General features: G+C 39.0%; 1 protein-coding gene across 4 annotated transcripts in view; it reads left to right on the top strand.

Moving 5' to 3' along the window:
• ANO3 (anoctamin 3) overlaps positions 1–20,966 on the top strand; it is a 263,819-nt gene that overhangs the window by 162,251 nt on the left and 80,602 nt on the right. For all 4 annotated transcript variants that reach the window (XM_070428141.1, XM_070428139.1, XM_070428138.1 and 1 more), the window contains 6 exons: positions 660–791; positions 3,825–3,931; positions 4,760–4,815; positions 7,570–7,691; positions 10,483–10,617; positions 16,725–16,821. In XM_070428141.1, coding sequence (XP_070284242.1) covers positions 660–791; positions 3,825–3,931; positions 4,760–4,815; positions 7,570–7,691; positions 10,483–10,617; positions 16,725–16,821 — 649 coding nt within the window. The remainder of the gene's footprint in view (positions 1–659; positions 792–3,824; positions 3,932–4,759; positions 4,816–7,569; positions 7,692–10,482; positions 10,618–16,724; positions 16,822–20,966) is intronic.

The raw sequence follows: 20,966 nt of genomic DNA, 5'->3' as shown, positions 1-20,966 counted from the left end.
AAACCAATTTGTGGATAGTTGGAAAGAGGGGAAAAGTTGTACTTTGATTCAATTGTGCTTATTCTTTCTTGAAGTGGGAAAGGTGTTTTGTGCAAAGATATTTTAGCCAATAAACATGAGGGGATAATTAATGTACAGGCACTTATCCAGCTTTTGAAGTTCATCGTTTCTCCAGACAGGTTGATAGGCAATAGTTACAGTTTTATTGTTGGTGCTATTTATCATTTGGCACTGCACTTTCGCATTCAAAATGACCCTTAACAAAGCATCTTCAAAATGACCCTTCAGGGCAGCAGAACACATTGTGGGTTTTCTGATAAACAGGCATCTTTCTTACAGAGACTTGCGGAAGGGCAAAATGCTGCATGTTAAAATAGCAACAGATGTCTGTGTGGAGATCAGGAAAACTCAATGACTCCGTCCTCACTGCTCCCCACCACCCAGGACTCATCCCCCAGCCCTCCTAGCTGGTGTGGTACAGTTGGGGCTCTCACCAAGTTCTTTTGACCTCTTAATTCAGATTTCTTTCCTGCATGTGTGTGGTTGTGAGTGTGAGTGTGTTTGTGTCTTTTGAGAAGTCATTTTTGGAATGGCAGTGGAAGGTAGGCATTACTCTGGAATGCAACCTAATCTAATTCTAAAATGTGGCTTTGTTCCAGCATGCACAATTATTTTAGAAGACTCAAAAAATGGATGTCCCAAAACCCAATGGTTCTGGACAAGTCAGCGTTTCCAGACCTGGAGGAGTCAGACTGCTACACTGGCCCCTTCAGCCGTGCGCGGATTCACCAGTGAGTCCCCATCTGTTTTCTCCCACGACCTGCCTTGGTATCTGTCTTTATCTGGAAGTCGTTGATAGAATAAACATAGCTGGGACCAGTTCCATTGTTTTCCAAATAAGTCAGAGAATGTATCATTTTATTAAAATGCACACTTAGAATAAAACTCAGTGAACATGATTAATTATCAACTCTGTTGTGGAGACATTCCAGTAATGAATGATTAAATTGTACTAGTAAACTCATGGATTGAGCTAGCTCCCAATTCTTTCAAAATAATTATCATGGTTAGTAAGTCACTCAGGTAAAGTAACAAAAATGATGATAATAATAGAGTTGTTATTAAATAACATCCTTGAATAATGGATTTTTCTAATTAAATTATATTTATAATTACACTTAATTGTATATATTAATTTAATCCATTGTAGCATAATTTTATTAAACTAAGGTGAATATGAATTTTTTAGCAATTTTTACAAGCCTATCTCTTTGTCTAACTACCAACATATCTCTACTCAATTATTTATTCAATTATTAAGTTTCTACATGACTCAGAATGAGGTGATGATATAGTCCCTGCTTTCACAGTTCTTCCAGGCTACTGGGTCAAACAAAAATCTTAAGTTAATAATTAAACACAATAGTATAAACATAAAGATGGAGAAATGCACAGTATACAGTAGATCTATAGCTGCAAGATCAATTTTCTATACGCAGTTTTGGACTGACATCGTCTGGGATGTAGGGTGTTGAGAGGCAGGATGAACCAGAATTCCTGGCCACTAAACATGTAACAGAACCAGTAATCAATGGGAAACCCCTCTTTCCAAACATTTATGTTATTATTTACTCTTAGAGGCAGATTTAGAAGCATTCTTTTTAATTCCAGCTAAGAAGTGGAGGAAGCAGTGTAAATCCAAATGAATTCCAAATTTAGAAAGACATTGACTTTTAGCTTTTTGCCATACTTTTTCAGGCTCTGTGATACAAAAATTAAAACAACAAAAAGCCTGCCATTTCTCTTTGAACCCAAGAAACTAAGGTGATCTTTGAAAAATATCAATTAGATCATGAAACTGTCTTGCTTAATACCACCCCAATGGCCTCCCATTTACACTTAGCATATAATGCACATTTTTACCATGTGACCATATATGCTGTGGTCCCTCCCAACACTATCACCTCATCTTCTACAGTTTCCACACCATTTACTGACTTTCAGGTCACATGCTTTGGTTCCACCCATCAAAAGCTCAAACTTAATTCTATCTTATAGTCTTTGTTCTTGCTGTTCTCCTTGCTAAGATGCTCTTCTCCCAGATCTTCACATGGAATATCCCTTCTTATATTTTTCAGCTGTCACTCAAAAGTCACCAGCTCAGAGAGACCTTCTCTGAAAATCTTATCTATAGTCCCCTTGCCCCAGTCATTCTCTATGCCATTAGGCAGTTTCATTTTTCTTCATAGCAATTTCTGAAATTATGTAACTGATTTATTTGCTTCTACATTATCTGTTTCCTTTATTTGTAATGTACCTTCATAGAAAAGGAATTTATCCTTTTTATCCATAAAAAATATGTATTCAGGGAATTCTGAATCAATATGATGGTAAAATATTTGGTGGATATTCCTTCTGATTCTTATCATTAACAGGACACAGAACTGTTAACTCGGTGCATCTAAGTACAAAAATAAAAAGCACAATAGCAGAATATTGGAGGGGCTCTGAGTCTAATAACATGGACAGGTATACAGATTACCATAATACAGGGCAGAGTAAAAGTAATGCATTAGGAGTGACAAGTAAAATGCACATTTTTGTAAGCGAGGGGAAAGCTACATCCAGAGGAGAAGACCCAGGAAACTTTTATTAAAAGCTAGTTCTTTTCAAGCCACTAAAAATGTAGATAGAGGTGGTAAGAGGTAGGGGAACAGATATGAGAAACAGAGCAAAATCTCAAGGTAAAAAAGATGGCACTCCGAGGTGATAAGTTCTACACTTTGACAAACTAACAAATACAAGAAGTCAGACCTATAAGAAGTAAAACCAAGGGGGGAGGTTGAAATGCAAGAATAGAGAGCCTCTGAGGAAAATAATATTGGAGAGCTGCTGACAGGTTAATAGTAGGAGCCCTCTAGGGGTCAGAGCTGTGCATTAAAAATCAGGTGAGAAATTGCATGGCTGATTAGGGGTAAAGAGGGCATTCTTTTCATAACCTATGCAAGAGGCTATGAGATCCAAAGCAAGATGTGTATGGAAACCAAGAGAGACTCAGTCTAGTTATAAAAGTTACTTTCTTTGGCAACTGTTTGAATATAGATGAAAAGAAATCAAGGACCATAGAAGACCCAATACTTGAGATCTAAGAGTCTGAGAAAATGGTGGTTTATCACTCACACAAAAAAGCAACTGAAACAAAAATTGTCCGCAGTTGAGTGAGGACCAGGACACTTCCATTTTTTTTGAGGCTCCCGGGATATCATAAAGTAAATGCTGAAACAGTCCCTTCCTTCCCTCCTGGAATCGCCCTTTTGCTCTTTTCATCACTGACTCTTAGGCAGTTTCTCCTTGCAACTTTCCCTTTGTAGGGACAGAATAGGGCATGAAGGGAAGGAAGGACTATTGCTCGCTGCTAATGTTTTATAAACAAAAAAGCTAGCTTGGATTGTGTGGCGTGGGGAATTACGTGAATTTTTAATGTATTCTGTTTAAAATTACATTGCATAATTAAAATAGATGGGAGCCCATGGAAACTCTGTTCTCTCCTCGTTCGATGCCAAACAACTAATATGAGGACATCCAGGCTTTCTTGTAAACCAAACGATATTAAAATGCATATTTGATAATGCTCTGTATGATTTATGCTTATTTTTCTCTGCCAATTGATCTTTTTAAGAAGGTGGTTTCTCTTCTGATTTGCTCTACTTCACATGCATTCGTTTAAAGGAGAAAACAGATGGATGACTTCCCAGGAAGTTGTTACTGTTGCTGGATTCTGGGCTCTGCCCTGAATACTAAAATGGATCCCCTTATCTTAACAGCTTCATAATAAACAATAAGGACACCTTCTTCAGCAATGCTACTCGAAGCAGGATAGTCTACCACATGCTTCAGCACACCAAATATGAAAATGGAATATCAAAAGTGGGTAAGAATGCTAATGGAAAATGTAGAGAACGTTGAATTTGCTGTTACTGATATTACCCAGAAATATTTGACTGAAGTTTTGCCTTCGTGCATTAAATATGAATATATAACACATTGAGCACAAACTCTAAACATTCTGTTTTCAGCCTTTCAATAAAACAAAATAAAACAAAATCTTTGAAGAATACTTGGCCATATGTATCAAAATGACAACTGTGCAAACACTTTAGAACAGAAATTGTATTCTTGAAATTTAACCCAAGAAAATAATCAGACTTTTAATAACAATATACAAAGACATTTGTTCATTGTGGTTTTGTAATATAATAAAACTAGATATACGTTAACTGTCCATCATTAGGAACTGACAAATAAGTTAGGCTACATCCACATAATACATCTATTAAAAATGAAATAATTCAAAGATTTCTCAACACTAATAAATATTATTTTGAGATATGATAAGGGTAAGGAATTCTTCCAATTTTCTGACTAATTTTTTTTTTAGTAAAAAGAAAAGTTGTTCTAGGCTCATGTGATCCCATGTGAGTGAATATTAATATTCCCCCCATTTCATGATGTAGCAAAGTGAAATTGTTTGTTGGCACCCTGCAAATTTCCATCTATTAATGTTGTACGGATAGAATTCAACTCCTGGTATCAATCTCTTTCAAAACCTCACTGTCCTTATAGGTGATGGTGGTTATGGAAGGCATTTGGGTTATTTTCAGTTTTCAAATTAACTTAATATTCAAAGTTAAATATGTTGCTGCAGAAGGAAGTCTTCATTTAAACAAACTCAAGAACTGTTGATTTCTTCTCTTTTCAGGTATCTGTAAACTGATAAACAATGGCTCATATATAGCAGCTTTTCCCCCACATGAGGTAATTTTAAAATATGATTTCCATTTAAAAAAAAATGTTCTCATGCTCAGTGCTTGATCCCTTATTTTATTTTATTTTATTTTATTTTATTTTATTTTATTTAAATCTGCTTCCCTCTCCCAGGAGGGTTCAATCAATGACTGGCCCTGGTCTTTTCTTAAACCCCCATTATATTTTGTCTCTATGCTGGTTCCCTTGCCCAGAATCCTCCTGTGATTTTCCCTCGTCAGGAATCCCAGCCTCAGAGGCAACTTATGGACATTGCTTGGCCACTCTGGCTACTGCCCTCTACTCCAACACAGAGACCATTTGGGAACCACACCACTCCCAAACAGGGCAGATTCCTGGTTTGTGCAAACTACTTTGGGATACCTGAAAATCAAACACAAACCCACAAAAAACCCTACAGCTCACTAGGTACTCGATTCTCTGCCTGATTATTACTTCTCTACTAGTTTTAAGTAGAAGAGCCTGTTCTAAACTGTGGTGGGCTTTGCCTGCTGAGTCATGAATTCAATTTGAATTCGTTTTAACCCCCTCCCACGCACCCATACATACACATTGTATTAATTTTAAGGCAACTTTGCATTTTAATTTTAGAATGTGGTCATTAGAGGTTTCACTTCTGTACTTTCAGAACTAGTCACTCTTCTGTGTACAAATCCAAGGACTTACAGCTTTTGCCTGAGGAACCTTTGAGCCTGAGGAATTCACAGAACCACACAACTCATAACAGATAAAATGTGTTGAGCACTTACTACTTGGCACTGAGCCAAATGTCTTTTATGGATCATCTCATTCAATCCTTGCAGAAAATCTTTGAGATAGACAATGATATTAACTCCATTCTGTAAATGTCATTGAGGCATAGAAATGTTAAATATCAAAGGTACAGTTTTGAGCCCGGGAAGCCGCACTCCATTTTCTCTCAATGATGGTAAAGTTATTGTGTTTATTAATAGACCTTAGATTCCAAACAGTAAAGTCTAGTTTACTTTAAGTTAAAAGAAACCTCATTGGTTTAAAAAGGAATTAAAGCCCTGCTGGTACGGTTCAGTGGGTTAGGCGTCATCTTGTACCAAGTGGATGCTGGTTTTTGTTTTTTTATGGCTTTTTTCCCTTGTTTCTCTCTCTCTTTTTAAATTCTTTATTGTTGAAAGTATTACATATGTCCCCCTGTCCCCCATTATCCTCTTTCCCAGTCTGCCCACGCCCCCAGACCTGGCCTTCACCCCTCTCCCATTGTCTGTGTCCATTGGTTATGCTTATATGCATACAAGTTCCTTGGTTGATCTCTTACTCTTGCCCCCCAATTCCCCTCCCCCCCGCCCCGGAACCATGGTCCATCTTCTCCTGCCTTCCCTCTGAGGTTTGATGGTCCGTTCAATGCTTCTATGTCTCTCAATCTATTTTTGTTCATCAGTTTATGTTGTTCATTATATTCCACAAATGAGTAAGATCATGTGATATTTATCCTTCTCTGACTGGCTTATTTCGCTTAGCATAATGCTCTCCAAGTCCATCCATGCTGTTGCAAATGGTAAGAGCTCTTTCTTTTTCACAGCAGTACAGCATTCTATTGAGTATATCTACCACAGTTTTTTAATCCACTCATTTGCTGATGGGCACTTAGCCTGTTTCCAAATCTCAACTATTTAAATTGTGCTGCTCTGAACATAGGGGTGTGTATGTTCTTTCTGATTGGTAGTTCCATTTTTATTTATTTATTTATTTATTTGGGGGGGGGGGGGTTCCATTTTTAATTTTTTGAGGAAACTCTATACTGTTTTCCACAAAGGCTGCACCAGTCTGCATTCCCACCAGCAGTGTAAAAGGGTTGAGGATTCCCATTTCTCCACATCTTAGCCAGCACTTGTTTGTTGATTTGTTGATGATAATCATTCTGACAGGTGTGAGATGGTACCTCATTGTTGTTTTGATTTGCATCTCTCTGATGATTAGTGATTTTGAGCATGTTTTCATGTCTCTTGGCCTTCTGTATGTCTGCTTTCAAGAAGTGTCCATTTAGGTCCTATGCCCATTTTTTGATTGGATTGTTTACCTTCCTTGTGTTAAGCTGTACAAATTCCCTATAAATTTTAGAGATTAAACCCTTATCAGAGATAACGTTGGCAAATATGTTCTCCCATGCAGTGGGCTTTCTTGTTGTTTTGTTGATGGTTTCTTTTGCTGTGCAGAAGCTTTTTATTTTGATGTAGTCCCATTTGTTTATTTTCTCTTTAGTTTCCATTGTCCTAGGAGATGTGTCAGTAAGCATATTTCTTTGACATATGTCTGATATTTTTCTGCCTGTGGATTCCTCCTAAGATTTTTATGGTTTCCCGTCTTAGATTTAAGTCTTTTGGTTCCTGGTCAGGGCACATGCCTAGGTTGTGGTCTTGATCCCTCGTAGGGGGTGTGTGGGAGGTAGCCAATTGAGAGGTGTGCAGGAGGCAGCTCTCCCATCAATGTTTCTCTTTCCTCCCTTCCTCTCTCTCTAAAAATCAATAAACTATTCTTTTTTAAGAAAAGGAATTTAACAAAGGATTTTAAAGGAGCTATCAGAATATTTTAATGAGGGAGAGACATGTAAAGTCATCATCATTCCAGAGATAAGCTAAATATACAATTTCTTAAGCTTTCAATAAATTATTTAATTACTCTATATTGGGGGAAAAAGCAAAAGCAATTCCTATGTAGTTCAAATTCCAGTAAGAGAATGGGTATTGATTTATCTTATTTCATCTGTTTCAGGGAGCCTACAAGAGTAGCCAGCCCATCAAAACCCATGGACCTCAGAATAACAGACATCTATTATACGAGCGCTGGGCACGCTGGGGAATGTGGTACAAGCACCAGCCCCTGGATTTAATCAGGTACTGGCGATGGATCAATAATGGAAGATATATGTTGTTTTATTGTCATTTTCTTAGATTGAAAACTATTTTATTTACTCATCAAGATGCAATCAGAGCCGAAACCGGTTTGGCTCAGTGGATGGAGCGTCGGACTGCGGACTGAAGGGTCCCAGGTTCGATTCCGGTCAAGGGCATGTACCTGGGTTGCAGGCACATCCCCAGTGGGAGATGTGCAGGAGGCAGCTGATCGATGTTTCTCTCTCATCGATGTTTCTAACTCTCTATCCCTCTCCCTTCCTCTCTGTAAAAAATCAATAAAATATATTAAAAAAAAAAAAAGATGCAATCAGAAAAAAAAAAATAATAATCCACTATGGGTCTTCTCAATTAAGGGAATTTAATTTAGGAAATAGGTTACACAGAGGATGGGAAAGCTGAGAAATCAAACAGGAATAACAAGACAACCAGAGATTAACAACGGTAGAAGATTGCTAACTACCCTCAAGCTGAAGGGGAAATAGAATGAAGTATATTTCAGTGCCTAAAACTTAGACTGTGCAATCCATGATTAGACTACCTGTAACGAAGTGGAAGTGTAGGGAGTAGAGCTATGAAGAAGCCTTGGCTGCTCTGGAGACAGCACTGAGGAAAACCAAGAGAGCAGAAAAGTTCATGGCTTCTCCCTTCCTTGGGGTCTCCCAGTACCTCCTGGCTCAACTTAACCAGGAGCAATTTATGAGACAACCTGTGTTATCTACTTTCCTCTGAAAACAAATCAAAACCAAGAAGCAGAAAATGGTTTTGAGAGCAAATAGGAAAATGACAACAAAGCATCTATACATTTACTTATCTTTCAACAAAGATTCAGTATCTGTTTTATTTCAGGAAGTTTATCCCAGTGAATAATTATCCTCAACTTGAATTAGTTTTGAAATTCTGTTATATTCATGATTTATTTTATTTTGATGTAACTCAGATAAATATATGTACTCCTGTCAAATAATATTGTTACCTCTTATTTAACCTTTAACAATGTGTAAATTAAAATCTCAATATAATACTGTCTGTGTAAGGTGTCTATCTGTGTAGTCTTCTATAAATATTCTAAAGATATTTTGATATATTAGTAATATATTAGTAAGACTCCAACCTTCAAAGGATACTTGTTTAAAGGCACAACATCTTGTTGCAATACATGTTATTAAAATAATCTTCTGTTTCAAAGTAGAACATAAAAATCTATAATAATAAAAGCATAATATGCTAATTAGAATGAATGTCCTTCCGGACAACCTTCCGGATGAAGCTGGGGCTGTGAGGGAAGCCCAGGTCCTAGGTGCCTGCCAGTGGCCGGAGGGAAGCCAGGGTCCCGGGTGCCTGCTGGCAGCCAGGGTCCCAGGTGCCAGAGGGAAACTGGTGCCAGCAGTAGGGGGGAAGGAAGGCCTACTCTTGCACAAATTTCATGCATTGGACCTCTAGTATTATATAAAAATATTGTATATTGTATAAAAAATGAATAGACTATTGATCCATGTCTCCTAGGAAAAATAAATGGACAAAAACATCAAAATATTAGTAAATGATGCTTAAAGGAGGATGACCTTATGTCCACACTTGGTAGAATATACACAAGTTTTAGTTGGAACAATATAGAAAATAAAGTAGAAAAGGAATAATTTTCAGAAAGACAAGTCTTGTTAAGGAAAAAAAAATAAGATCATTTTCTTCCCAGCAAGAATCACTGCCCAAATGAACTATAAAACAACAGGCTTTAAGACTACTGCTGGGGAAAAAAAAGCTGTGTGTTAAGTAACCATTTTAAGAAAATGGAGACCAATTAGTAGTAGAGAATTCAAAAAATTTTTATCTCTTACCAGAGCTTTAGAAATGGTATGACAGTTACTATTGACAGTAGACTTGGTGAAGAAAGAGTGATTTAGTAGTTTTTAGAACCACGTTATTCTTCTGCCATTTCCACATACTAGTAAACTGTATTCATCAGCTGAAGGGAAATAAAATACATTCATTCCCTTATCTTCACTTGATCCTTCCTGTGGTGAGAGCTAGTAAAACAAGACACAGTCCACTTCTCAGCAGCTTTCAGTCATGGGAAGGGGAAGGAGTGGAGGAGTGCTGGGTCAGTGTCATGCAGTATATAAATTCAGGACACGGAAACGTGGCTAAGGGTGGGACATCTAACCCAGGGTTGGAGTGGAAGTCAGTGATATAAAGTGAAGGGTAAGTACAAGCCAGGCACAGGATAAAGATAAAATGTAATATTCCAAAGCATGAACCAAGAAAAGAATCATGTGCTGCAGGAATTGCCGACTTGAACTTCGTAGAGGAAGATGTGACATAATTATGCAGATTGTGTGTAGCATAAGGGAGTCTGGCCAAGGGTGCTGATGGAGACTGAAATCATTTCTGCTCTCCTCATCCACTTACAGAGGAGACTTTTTTCTAATTTATGTGAAAGCAATACGGTGTGGCACAGATATGTGTGTAGAAAACAAAAAGGGATTCTTCTAGGAGTATGGAGAAAGCAAGAATTTGCTTGCAAAAAGCTCTATGAACCATATTAAGTTTGATACAGGAATAAATATATTTTATAAAATTGTTCCTATGAGGACAATGTTTAAAGATAAACAACGTCACCATTATTAGAATCATTAGCCACCATGACTATTAAGATAACCCAGGTGGAGCTGCCAAGGGACTGGTCTGGAAGCCACAAGTGTCTATCTGAAACTCTGACGATGTATAGTGTCACTTATGTTGCCTTAAGCTAAAAATTTGCTTTCTCATGCAGGCTGTATTTTGGTGAGAAGATTGGGCTATACTTTGCGTGGCTGGGATGGTATACTGGAATGCTGATTCCTGCAGCACTGGTTGGCTTGTGTGTTTTCTTCTATGGAATATTTACAATGAATGCAAGTCAAGTAAGGTAAGCTACTAATAGACTTGTTGAAAATTGTTGGCCTTTCTTCTGATGGGACAAAAGCTTTATGATAATGCTAACTATAAAAACAAGTGATAGTACTATAATATATTTGCTGTTTTTTGTGTTTGTTTATTTTTTGTTTGTAGGGAAGCATCACAATAAAAAAGGTAATTTCTCTACTATTGTTACTGGTGGGTTGCCCTCCTGTGGCTGGTGGAAGTGGGCTTCTTGGGGTGCCACAGGAAAAAGAATTTCCTCAGGCCTCCATGGGAGGATGGGGTATCATGGAAAGCTTTATTGATGATGTAAAATTAAGGGGGTTTCCTTCCAAGGTCCCGTTTCAACCTCTGTCTCGTCATGGAAAAAGTCCAGCCTTATCTTCAGCAGAGCTAGGATTGAAGTCATTGCCCAGAGTTTCCGCTCCATATTAAAGCGCAATCTAGTCCAGCATTTGGCCAGGTTAGCTTGTGTGCCCAACTGCAGTCCATTGCGTGTGGGGTCTACATGGCTAAGGGCCACACGTCTACTAGGGCCACATGGTGTGCTAACCCACACGCCAGTGTGGGTCATGGATCAAGGGAGCAAGAGCACAAGAGAGCAGGAGCAGAACAAGAGAAACAGAATTCTTAGTCTAAGGATTTTAACCTTCCAAGATTTTGCATGCTTGCAGTGGCTCTAGCCCCTATCCAAGTATCTTTTTCCCAGGTTAGACTGACAGGCAAAAGCACCTTCCATACATCACTTTATTGCACATGCACCCATCTCTCCCTTTGTTTGATTCCTTACCCCAGTGATCTGCAAAGAATACATAGATGGTTCCCTAGGGAGCGTGAAGTTTTAGCTTCCTGCTGAAGCTGCCCAGATGACCATGCTTATAATGTCTAGCCATCCCTTTGCTTTATTTCTATTATTAATATTAGCTAGCTGATTATGACAATAATACTGTTATATGACAATTATTTTGCATAAGTCCTGAAATTATTTCTGTGTATGTCAATTTTTTCTTTCTAGTATATGCCACATAGTAATTCAATAATGCATTAGATAGTTTTATATAATTTATATTTGCATAGCATTTAGAAGTCTAGAATGCCTTCTCAATACATTAGTTCAAATAATTATATAGTTATAATTCTTTTAAAACTTATAATATCTAATACCTTAATCAATTAAGAAATTTAAAAAATTTATAATATACAAAGACCTTTCAAATATGTTGTTTCATTTAATATACCCTTTACTACCAGCCTTTGAGGTGAGTATTCCTTTTTGCTGATGAGGGCACCTTACATACTTAAAGATGTCTAAACAAAATACTCATCCCACAAAAGCCTTTCTCTAAGCAGCCTGCTCCCCTGAGAACAGAAAGTTGCTTTCTACTCTCTTACTCTCTAGGAACAGATATTGTAATAGTTTTGCATCAACTTAAGATATCAAGTAGTAGTGAAATAAGGTTCAACAAAAATCACACATTTATCAGAATAGTGATTCTTTTGTTAAAGTTGAATGACCCCAGATTTGGATATAGGATCAGTACATTATTATTCAGCAGAGGCAACAGTCACCCTGGCATCAAAGACTCTCAACAGCATGTTCTCCTTCATATATCACAAAGGTATCATTAGTTCAACCTTGTGTGGTACTCAAAATATGAAAAAACACCTCTTCCATCCAAAGCTCAGCACTTTTTGTTATTGTTCCAACTTTTAACCATGGCCTTGGCACTGGGTAGTAATCAGGACAGTTGAGGGAACCATGAAAATTCATTTCCTTGAATTTTTAAAAATATGTATATAATAGTCATTTTATACACACACAAACACACTAGAGGCCCGATGCACAAAATTTGTGCAAGGGGCTTGGGCCTCACAGCCCCGGCTTTATCTGGAAGGTTGTGCGGAAGGACATCTGGAAGGTCGTTTGGCTGCCCAGTCCAATTAGCACACACACACACACACACACACACACACACAGTTTTCCCTAAAAACAAAGTACTTTCTTTGTTCTAGAGATGAATCCTGCTCCACAGACAACTTCCTTGATTTGGTATCTCAGCATGAAATCCAAATGATAATTATCATGAAAACAAACAAAAAACACCTACTGTTCCAAAGCATTTCATCTAGTCATAGGTTTATTTCAGAATTTGGCAGCTTCACTGCCACTCTGGAAGATAGCATCTTCCTGTCCTTCCGTTTATTTAATCACTGTCTTATAGTTTTCAGTGGATAGATCTTTCACCTCCTACATTAAATTTATTCCTTAGCATTTTATTATTTTTAATGCAGTTATAAACGAGATTTTTTTTTCTTAATGTCTCTTTTTGATAGCTTGTTGTTGGTGTATAGGAACACATGATATTTCTATATTATTGATTATATACCCTTTAACTTTACTGAATGTGCTTATTAGTTCTAACAGTTCTCTGGTGGAGTCTTGATGGTGTTAGAAAAACACTCTTTAACATGAATTAACACAAACAGAAAATTATTCTTAGACAGACCTACTGTTCAAGCTGATTCCATGGGTACACATTCACAAGGTTTTACCACGCCGTGTAGACTCCCCCTCCACCCCTCCGAAGCTGAAAATGAACAAAAGGCGATGAGAGGAATAGATTTGCTATTCCTGTTGATTTATGTACCCATGGGGTAAATCAGGCCTCTTTTGTATGAGGTAAATACTCTTCAACCGTTAGTACAAGGAGTGTTTTAAAAGGCGTTAGCAAACTCTTTTCTTCAGTGCTTTATGGTATTATATAACTGCTACCTCTGTCACACTGTAATTAAGATCCTGTCAGACTTTCTATTCTAAATCAAGATAAGCTTCACTGAATATCTTGACTTTCAAAATTTCATGGAGCTGAAATTTTCCATTCAAGGTGTCAGATGTGATTAAGTTGTAGGTGTTATCACTGCGGGTGAGGGAGAATACAGGGCCTTTATTTTGTATTGCTTTGTTTTAGTATAATTTTTAAGTTCTTTTTTGTTTAAAATGTAAAAAAGCTGAGGATTTGGTTGTATTTATTATGTTTCTACCAGCTAAGTTCACATAAGTTAAAGTCATATTTCTCAATTGCCCTGCAGTGAATTATGTAACCAAGTTATAGATTTATTGTATGTATATGTACATGTATATATTCACATGTGTTCATTGATCTTATGTAATGAAATGTGGTCAGATTTATGCATATGAGCGGACATATCATAAGAATATGAAAATGAGCAAGCAGGTAGATATGGCCTCAGGCCCTGGGTTTCCGGTCCAGAGCAAAGAACAAAAATCCCAACTTCCTAGTCCATTCTTTCCTCTTTGGCATTAGAATTTACCAAGAAATGTGTATGGGGCTCAGTACTGACCAGCTTTTCAAAAGCAGTTGAGTCCTAAAGGGCCTCTGAAGCTGTCTCCTGACAACATCCTTAGCAACAAGGATTTCTTTCATTTATTAACTGCCTTTATTACCAATAACCCTTATGTAATATCCCAGTTAGATATTATCTCTAACTAGAGATAAAAATATTGATCCTCGGAGAAGTAAATGACTTGGTCAGGGGAGGCACTGGTCACCCTGACCCTGAAGGCTCTTAACAGCATGTTCTATTTCAAATGGGCAGCTCATTTTCAAACCTCTATCGAATATATTTTTTAAATTGTAGCAAGAATACTTAACAGATCTATCCTCTTCAAAAATGTTTAACTGCAGCCCTGGCCAGGTGGCTTAGTTGGTTGGAGCAATGTCCCGTACACCAAAAGGTTGTGAATTCGATTCCTGGTCGGGTGAACACCAGAGGCCACTGATCAATGTTTCTCTCTCACATCAGTGTTTCTCTGTTTCTCTCTCTCTCTCTCTCTCTCACTCTTTCTCTCACTCTCTCTAAGTCAATCAAAATATTTAAGTGCACATTACAGTATTGTTAACTGTGGGCACATATTGTAGAGCAGATCTCTAGAACTTATCTTGCATAGCTGAAACACTATACTCTTGCACAGCAACTCCCACTTCCCTCTCCCCTACCCCTTGGCAAACAATATTCTTCTCTGTTTCTATGAGTATATCTGACAATAGATATTAAACAAAAGAAAGCCACAATTAAAGGGGTGGTTATATTATCCTGCTCAGCAAAAGAAATTAAGAAACACTCATGCTGGCACTCTTCCTCCCTCTAGTGGTTAAATGAAATCAAAGAAATTCTCCATAGTCTCAAATAAAGCTACAAATTACATTGTCAAAAATTGTTTAACATTTTTTATTACGTATCGAGTTAAACTTGAGCCTGTTATAGAAAATGAGTTTAATGATTCTGGAATTAAAAATAGGATTTATTCTTATGGCTTGGGTTCTAGACTTGGTGCTTTTGTTTGACCATTTGGAAGAGGAGGAAGATGACATAGTATCAACCGACTTTATAATACCATCTTAGTATGAGATTTCAATGCAGAGCATATCATGTCATTCTTGAAACACAATGAATTATGATAACAAGCCCATTTTAATAAAAATTTCCTTAAAGATGTGTGTCAATTCTTATTTGTACAAATATGTGGTATTACTAAGAGAAGATATAACCCTCTTGTTCTTTGGTGCTTTTAAAATGTACTATTTTGCCTCTTTCCTCCTACTTCATATAGGCATTCTGATTACTAGAAATATGATGTGTGATCATGGGAGGATTATAGTGTATATGAGACTCATTGCATCATCATCATCACTAATAAATTGGTTTTTGATAGGAAAATTCTTTTTAATATAAAGCAAATATATCCTTCTTTTAGATATATTATAGTTGATGGAGAATTGGACCCAAAATCAGAAAAAAAAAACCTACAGTCTGTCCCCTGAACTACTTAGCTGTATGACCTTGAGAAATATCAGTTTCCTCTCAGTTGTGGGGATAGGGATAATTATCCTGGCAGGAGATTGCAGTGAGGACTAAATGTAATGGACACGAACTCATCTCTGCTCACAGCAAAGCACTATATTACTATATGGTATTTGTACTTGCTATTTATTCTGATTATGGCTTGAGATTATACATAGTCCACACATGAAATTCACATTGTTTGCTTCATTTGAATGTAGACATTTTAGAAAATTGCCATTCTTGCTGCAAACATCACCTATTAAACTTTTATGTTCAGACATATATTCAAAAGTCTTGAAATTACTTTCATCATTTCCAGAGCAGATTTACTTCAAGACAATTTATTCAGGGGATACTCAGTTGGAAAGAACCATGCATGACAGATAAAGGCACAAAACATCTTAAAAATAGGTTGCTGTAAACTCTCAGGCTGTGAGACTTTTGAGAAGTTATTCTTGATGCCCTACTCCTGTCACAAAGTCATCTATAATGTATGCTGAGGTGTTTTTAAAAGTAGTGGCATAAAACTGAAGAAACAAATATTACACAGTTACATTCTAAGAGAGAATATAACATATTTCAGTAAATAAAAACTGTCAGTTCTGCATGACAGTGTGTGTCAGGTACACAGAAAAAAGGGAAGGGAAAGGAAGGGAAGGGAAGGGGAGGGGAGAGGAAAGGAAGGGAGGGGAGGGAGGTAGTCAACTCCCTCAAATTTCCACTGGACATGATGCACTGATTTACTGCAGTGGATGTTATGAAGTTGTGTGAATTATGGATGCTGTTCATTCTTGTGATTCTAAGGCAGCAAGATACAAGTGAAAGATAGATTGAGAAATCAGAATAGTTAGATTTGATTTCAACTCAACCATTTCCAAGCCTGTGAACTTGGTTAAAATTCCCTTGGGTGTTCCTCACAAAATTATCCTGTGTGTCATAACATCATGTGTAAATGTGTTTTTGCAACAAAGCACCACAACTGTCTCCCAAGTATAAAAATATGGCCTATGATCATTACATTATCTGGGTGGAGATATCTAAAAATAAAGAAGCAAACAGAAATTTCTATATCACAAATATCCTAAAATTCAAGTTGGAGCCACAGTTTTCAGTTCTTCTGCAGCCCCACTATTTCCATTTTTTTTTTTTTTGTCTGTGTTGCTGCTTCCCTTAGGATTGACTGTAGGAACTAAGCACCTTCCTAAACATGAAGCTTTATGCTTTCTTTTTCTTCTTTGATTTCTCAAGCAAAGAAATTTGCAAGGCTACTGAAGTCTTCATGTGCCCTCTCTGTGAAAAGAACTGCTCACTACAGAGACTCAACGAAAGCTGTATCTATGCCAAGGTGAGTGTGGACGCTCACATTCTCCTTCCTGAACTCCAGGTAGGAAAAACGTCTTCCAATGAATGGCTTTATATCAAAGGTAAATGTTCCCAAGAGTTTAGACAATCTACATCATTGACAATGGAATAAGATGTCACTTACAGCAATTACAAAATGAGTATATTTTTATTTAAATATTATTGTCTTCCTTTGTTTTTATTCATTGATTATGTCATCATTGACACAAAGCTTCTCTTAGAATGATGTCTAGAGTCTTCTTAGGAAAAGATTATTTTTATTACTAATGATTGCATTTGAATCTTCCATGAAGTCTCATGAAATTAAAATACTTCTAATTTTACAGGGGGAAAAATGAAATGACATGCCAAAAATTCTCAAATTGCTGCCTCTCATAGTTAACTGAAGGTTTTTTAAAACTCCTTAAGTCCAAGTAACACCCAGAACAAATAAATTAGAATGTTTGGGTTTGGAACCTGGGCATCAGCATATTTTAAAGCTTCTCAGGTGATTCTACTATGCATACAAGTTTGAGAAACTGAATCTCAGTTACTTATGTAAAACAGTCTTATTAAATTATAATCCTATCTAATAATAGACAAACATGGTAATTAACTGTAGCTTTGACACGATTCCCATTGGCTAATCAGGGCGATATGCAAATTAACTGCCAACCGAGATGGCGGCCAGCAGCCAGGCAGCTAAAGAGAACAGGAGGCTTGCTTGCTCCAGTGAAGGAGGAAGCCAAGGTTCCCCACCTGCCTTGCCGGCATCTGAGCTGCTCTCTAAGAAACAATGTTGCAATTATAGAAGCTAAAAAAAAACCCAGATACCTGCTTTCAGCCATCAGAGCTGGAGCGAGCAGGACCGAAACAATGTTGCAATTATAGAACCCAAACAAACCCTAGATTCCTGCTATCAGCAGCCTAGGCCTCAAGCTGGAGCCTAGCCTCAGAGCTAAAGCTGGCTCTCAGCTCCAGTGACAGCCATAGAAGGTAAATAAATCCCAGAATAAAAGTAAAAAAGAAAAAAAGGAGAGGTTGGGAGCTCCAGTCGCCTGCCAGCCTGAAAACGGCCCTCAGCCCCTCACCCAGACTGGCCAGGCACCCCAGTGGGGATCCCCACCCTGAAGGGGGTGTGACCAGCTGTAAAGAGCCATCATCCCCTCATCCAGGCTAGCCAGGAACCCCAGTGGGGACCCCCACCCTGAAGAGGGTGTGACCAGCTGTAAAGAGCCATCATCCCCTCATCCAGGCTAGCCAGGAACCCCAGTGGGGACCCCCACCCTGATCCAGGACACCCTTCAGGGCAAACCAGCCGGCCCCCATCCGTGCACCAGGCCTCTATCCTATATAGTAAAGGGGTAATATGCCTCCCAGCACCGGGATCAGTGGAGCCACGAGGCCTCCTGGCACTGGGATCATCGGAGCCTCCCAGCAACGGGATTAGCGGAGCAGAGAGGCTTCACTGCCTCTGTGTCAAGCGGAGCCACGAGGCCTCCCAGCACCGGGATCAGCGGAGCAGCGAGGCCTCCTGGCCCCTGGAGCAGTGTGAGAGGGGGCAGCGCCCAAACCCCCTGATCTCCCTGCGGCTCTGTGTGTGACAGGGGAAGGCGCCCAAACCCCCTGATCAGCCCTGCTGTGTGTGTGACAGGGTTCGGCGCCCCAACCTCCCCCATGGGCCCTGCTCTGTGTGTGACAGGGTGGAGCCGCAACCTCCCCATCGGCCCTGCTCTGTGGGTGACATGGGGTGGCGCCCCAACCCCCTGATCCGCCCTGCTCTGTGTGTGACAGGGGGTGGTGCCCCAACTCCCCTACCAGCCCTACTCTTTGCGTGACAGGGGGAAGCTCCCCACCCCCCTGATTGGCCCTGCTCTGTGCATGGCAGGTGGGGAGCTCCCCAACCCCCTGATCGGCCCTGCTCTGTGCATGACAGGGGGTGGCGCCGAAACCTCCCCATCGACCCTGCCTTGAGTGTGACAGGGGGCGGTGCCCCAACCCCCCCCCCCCAATCGGCCCTACCCTGAGCATGACTGAGGGTGGCATCACAACCTCCCAATCCGCCCTGCTCTGTGCATGACAGGGGGCGGCGCCCCAACTCCCCAATCAGCCCTGCTCTGAGCCCAACCAGGGGCTGCACCTAGGGATTGGGGCTGCCCTCTGCCACCTGGGAGCAGGCCTAAGCCAGCAGGTCGTTATCTCCCGAGGGGTCCCAGACTGCGAGAGGGCACAGGCCGGGCTGAGGGACCGCCCCCCCCCCCCGAGTGCACAAATTTTTGTGCATCGGGCCTCTAGTTATAGATAAGTTTGCACTCTCTAGACTTTTATGTAGATGGAATCATACAGTGTGTGATTTTTTTTTCTGCCTTCTTTTGCCCAGCACAATCATTTTGAGATTCATCCATGTTGTAATATGTATCAGTAGATTATTCCTCTTTACTGCTGAGTAGTATTGCATTATATGTCCATACCAGAGTTTGTTTATCCATTAATCTATTAATGGACTTTGGAACTGTTTTAAGTTATTACCATTTTTTAATAAAGCTGCTATGAACATTTATCTATCTACAAATCTTGTTATAGGTAAGTATTATTTCTCTTGGGTAAACTCCTTAGAAGTAAAATATCTGGTTTATAGAATAGGTAGATATTTAACTCTCTAAAAACTGCCAAACTATTTTCCAACATGTTTATACCATTTATTTTGTTGCCAGCAGTGTATGAGAGTTTCAGTTTTCTATATAATCATAAACCCTTAGGATGGGCAGTCCTTTTAACTATTCTAATAGATATCTAGTGATTTTTTTTGTAGTTTAGTTATTTGAAAAAATCTGAAGATTTTTAAGAGCTGTGACATGGGCATACAGCAGTGCTCTATCTAGCACTATTCCCATAGCAAAAGCAAGATCTTTCTGTGGACTCTACTCAATTTCTAAAATATACTTAGTTTTGAATTATTTTAAATATTCCACAAAGATGTCTCATTTTGGGAAGCATTTTGTCAACTTTTTTTTGCAAAAACCAATTGTGTTAGAATTATTAAATGTATATACACGTCTTAGCCCATGCATTTTAAAGATATATGACAGATTTAGGGACACCAACGAATTCATATATAGGTTACTTATACTTTTACCTGAACAGATCTAATGAAACACACTGGCTTTATCTGAGCACTAAATATAAGAAACATCCACATATGGCAAAGTGATAAAGTGAAGAAACATTCCAAAGACTAGGGGGCTTTTGTCATCACGCTGTATCTACATCCCTCCTTTCCCTTGTAGAAAAAAAGTATATTTAAGGACAGGTATGACTCATAAAGAATTCACTTAATAACTATTAAAGAAAGGTGGAAAATGGAGCTTGCAAAGGAGAATATTGCCTTGGGGAACAATATAGAAATACAACCCATCAGGATGAAATATTTGTCTTGTATTTGTTTCTCTGGCTAAAATAAAATGTAGCTACTTGTTTCACACCTTAAAAATCAGAACTACACTTCCTTCATTGGATGCAAATAAACATTTTTTTTAGGGTTGAACATTTATTTATAACATATAACCTATACAAAACATCTCTAGAGCAGTGGCTGTGGGTCTGAATGGACCCTTGAACCTGTCAGCAGCTCCACCTTGCAGGTCCCTCCTGCTGCCCCCAGAGCCCAGAGTTTGCTTGGGCAGCAGCATAGCAAATATTGTGGGTACAGGCTCAGTCACAGGGTTAGATGATCTTCTACCTGGAATGATTGAAAGTTGATCCAACTGCTAGTCTTTTCCTTCCCCTCCTTTGCCTCCACTGCAGTTAAGGCCACCAGGATGAAAGTAGGGTCAGGGCTGGGGACCCACTGGAGACTTGCTAAGCATTAGGGGTAATTGGCTTAGGAGAATAGGTATTCGGAGAAGTCTGATTACAATAGAAGCTGATGATCTTGGTTCAGCACTTCCAAAATAAGGACTAGGTGACTGCAGCAACCATAGAGCTTCTCAGAGGAAGAGGACCATGCCCCCTGACCCTCACCCTCCTTATCCTCCCATAAAGAATATAAGAGCTTATCCCAAGAGCCACACCAAAGAGCCCAGGGAACTCCACAGGCAGGGAAACCTTGCCCATGCTTGGAGGGCAGGGAGTGAAGAAAGACTCTCTGGG

This window comes from Myotis yumanensis, unplaced genomic scaffold (assembly GCF_028538775.1).
Source record: "Myotis yumanensis isolate MYYU_CA2020_CCGP unplaced genomic scaffold, mMyoYum1.0.hap1 SCAF_10, whole genome shotgun sequence".
Lineage (NCBI taxonomy): Eukaryota > Metazoa > Chordata > Mammalia > Chiroptera > Vespertilionidae > Myotis > Myotis yumanensis.
The sequence above is the reverse complement of the archived record's forward strand: the minus strand, read 5'-3'. Positions and strand labels throughout refer to the sequence as shown.